At 42.0% G+C, this 2,717-nt stretch overlaps 1 protein-coding gene across 1 annotated transcript; it reads right to left on the minus strand.

Annotated features, from left to right (window-relative positions):
* Window positions 1–265: 265 nt before the first annotated feature.
* LOC122027549 (probable xyloglucan endotransglucosylase/hydrolase protein 8) lies at window positions 266–1,674 on the minus strand. Its single transcript, XM_042586536.1, has 5 exons — window positions 1,602–1,674; window positions 1,315–1,538; window positions 1,134–1,234; window positions 860–1,062; window positions 266–783 (listed from the first exon to the last, which is right to left on the minus strand). The coding sequence occupies exons 2-5, from the start codon at window positions 1,499–1,501 to the stop codon at window positions 393–395; spliced, it is 882 nt and encodes a 293-aa protein (XP_042442470.1). The 5' UTR covers window positions 1,502–1,538; window positions 1,602–1,674; the 3' UTR covers window positions 266–392.
* Window positions 1,675–2,717: the final 1,043 nt, after the last annotated feature.

Below are 2,717 nucleotides of genomic sequence, written 5' to 3' on the forward strand. Positions count from 1 at the left end.
AATCCGTCCCAAGGTCAATACGGAAGAGGTAAATCATGGACGACTACTAGCCTTTGGAATAATGACTAGTACATAATAAAAGTATTTACCTCGACTTTATCAAAATTCGAATCTCAGATTTTATTATGGTAATATTTCATATGCTAGCTACTAAGATTCATCCGAATGAATTATTCATCCTCTTCTTGTGCTATCTACCTTGAGTGACTTTGAGACGTCTTAATTCATCTCAATTGAGGAAATGAGACGTGGAAGTAAGTCGAGCAATATATCATCTCTCCGCTATATAGTTTTAATATGCTTTCGTACATATTTTCTTTCTTTTCTTAGTAAATAATTTCAAATCAGCTCTCGATGAACAAATCCCAAATTAGTTCATTCACCATATCGTTCTACAGATTGCACTCTTCCGGCGGCTCGGGGAACCTCTCCGTGTCCTTGCAGTAATCATATGTCACCAGGTTCCGCCCCACCCACCCCAAGTCCTCCTGCTGAGTCTCCGTCAGACCCCACGCCTCGGACTGGTCCCACCACTGCTCACCGGTCGCGGCGGCGCACGCCGGGCCAGGCTCCTCCCACCGGCACCCGTCCGCCTGGAAATCCATGTACGACGACACGAACGGCGCGTTCCCCCAGTCCGTCTTCTCCAACCCTCCCCTGGTCGCCCAGTCGTCGGCGTTCCAGATGCTCGAGAACATGTACATCGGCTTCTCGTCGGGGAAATGGCTGCTCGCTCCGCCATTGTTTTTGTGCACCCGGATCGGCACCCTGTCTACAAAAAACCTGCAAACGCCGCCGTAAAACTTCTCGAGCTCTCTGATTTCAGCACGAAGATGGAGAGAAGACGCATTAAACTTACACGATCTGGTGGGTGTTCCAGAGAATGGAGTAGGAATGGAAGTCGGCGGTGGGATCGAACCACAAGGTGTGCCTCATCTCCCTCCCGCCCACTCCATCCTTGTACACGTTGGTCTGCAGAGTGTACGGTTGCCCCGTTCGGTTCCCCAGGAACTCGAAGTCCAGCTCGTCTCTCGTCGGAGCTGCCCCCAAGTCCGAGCACATCTGCGATGCAAGTCTTTATTGATGCCAGCTGCAAAACTGTAACTGCAATCAAGCTTGAACCACTCACGTACATAATAGGCCGTGACGACGCCCGCAGAATCACCACCGACGAGCTTCAGCTTCATGCTGAACCACCCGAATCTGTACCTTTGCCGCGTCTGGAATCCGCAACCTAAAGATCGAACAGGATGGATTACATCGAACAAGAAAACAGGGGAGAAAAGCTATCAGAAACCGGAGAAGATTAGCTACCGCTTCTGTTGTCCAAATAAAGGTACCAAATTTGCCCGTCAGAAGACGTCTTGAAGTGATCCTCCGCCCACATTACATCAAAAGTCTCGTTGAAGGAGAAGGATGCGTTGGCCGGAGCTGCCGAAGCGATCGCCAGTAATGAGATCGCAGAACAGAGGAGCACTAGGGAAGCCAACCGGAGCGCCATCTCCAACGCTCACCAGCGAGAGCAGAGTCTCTTCTTTCTGCAAGAATTTAATGCACGAGTTCAATAAGCAGCCGTAACGTACCCTGCAAAATTTATCTACCTCCCTCGGTTCAGGATCACAGTCGATGAATAAGAACATTGGTTGTGGAATTTCTCGGAGTTCCTCTGATATTACATCAATATCTTATTAAAATTAAAAAATTTTACGCCTCTCTTCAAAAAAAAATCTTATAAAATTTTATGGATCCATTATTAAAAAAAAAACTGCTGAACAACTTCTTCAAATAAAAATAAAAAAGTATTTTAATTAAAAAAACAAATTAAATCGGAGGAGCTCCCTCTCACTTTAGGAGGAAGCACCATCCCTTTGTCGCAAGGGCGGATGGAGGATTGTTAAATGTCTTATCTGAGGATTGTTAAATTAATTAGAGGATGATAAATTTATTATAATTAAATATAATTAATTTTTAGTCGAGGCTGTCTTAAAAAAAATACGATGAATTATAAATTAATCATAATTTATGTCCGTATAACACAGTCATTGATCGGGAAAATCGAGTCGGTGTTTGACAATTAATTCATGCTTGGAAACTCAAAAAGTGGCTGCTTTTCTGTGTCTGAGCTTAATAAAGAAAACGGAGTTCGAAAGCTCGTTGAAGTAGTTGTGTCAGTAAAGCACTGGCATCGGAATTGGATTCGAATTAAAGCAGAGGAGGATCGCACTCACAGAGTCACAGTGTCTCATCTTGTGCAACGTGCATGAATTAATTACTTATAACCTCACTAGCTGCTACATTGCCCAAGCACAAATAATTAATTATTTTTCTAAATTATTGTTTCTGAAGTAATTGAGTTAGTTAGTTCGGATATTATCCGTAGTAATAGGTAGATATTTATCAAAGTAGATACATGTGAAGTAAAAAGGTAAATTTTTTACTTCACCACACGTTACCGAAATCTATCATCGGTTCAAAACTGATTCAAAATCGAACCGTTTTCGAAGTAAAAAAACTTTATTACTTCATCAAGACTAGTAAAAATACCGAAGTAATTGATTATATATTACTTCATAGGTTATGTTGTTTGACGAAATTTAAAGAAATTACAACTTCACAATTTTTTATATTATGATGTAGTAAATATTTAATATTACTTCCGCATATTTTAGCTTGATCGAAGTAATTATTATTGTATTACTTCATCGTAGTATGGAAGT

The sequence above is a fragment of the Zingiber officinale genome, chromosome 10A, assembly GCF_018446385.1.
Source record: "Zingiber officinale cultivar Zhangliang chromosome 10A, Zo_v1.1, whole genome shotgun sequence".
In the NCBI taxonomy this organism is placed as follows: domain Eukaryota; kingdom Viridiplantae; phylum Streptophyta; class Magnoliopsida; order Zingiberales; family Zingiberaceae; genus Zingiber; species Zingiber officinale.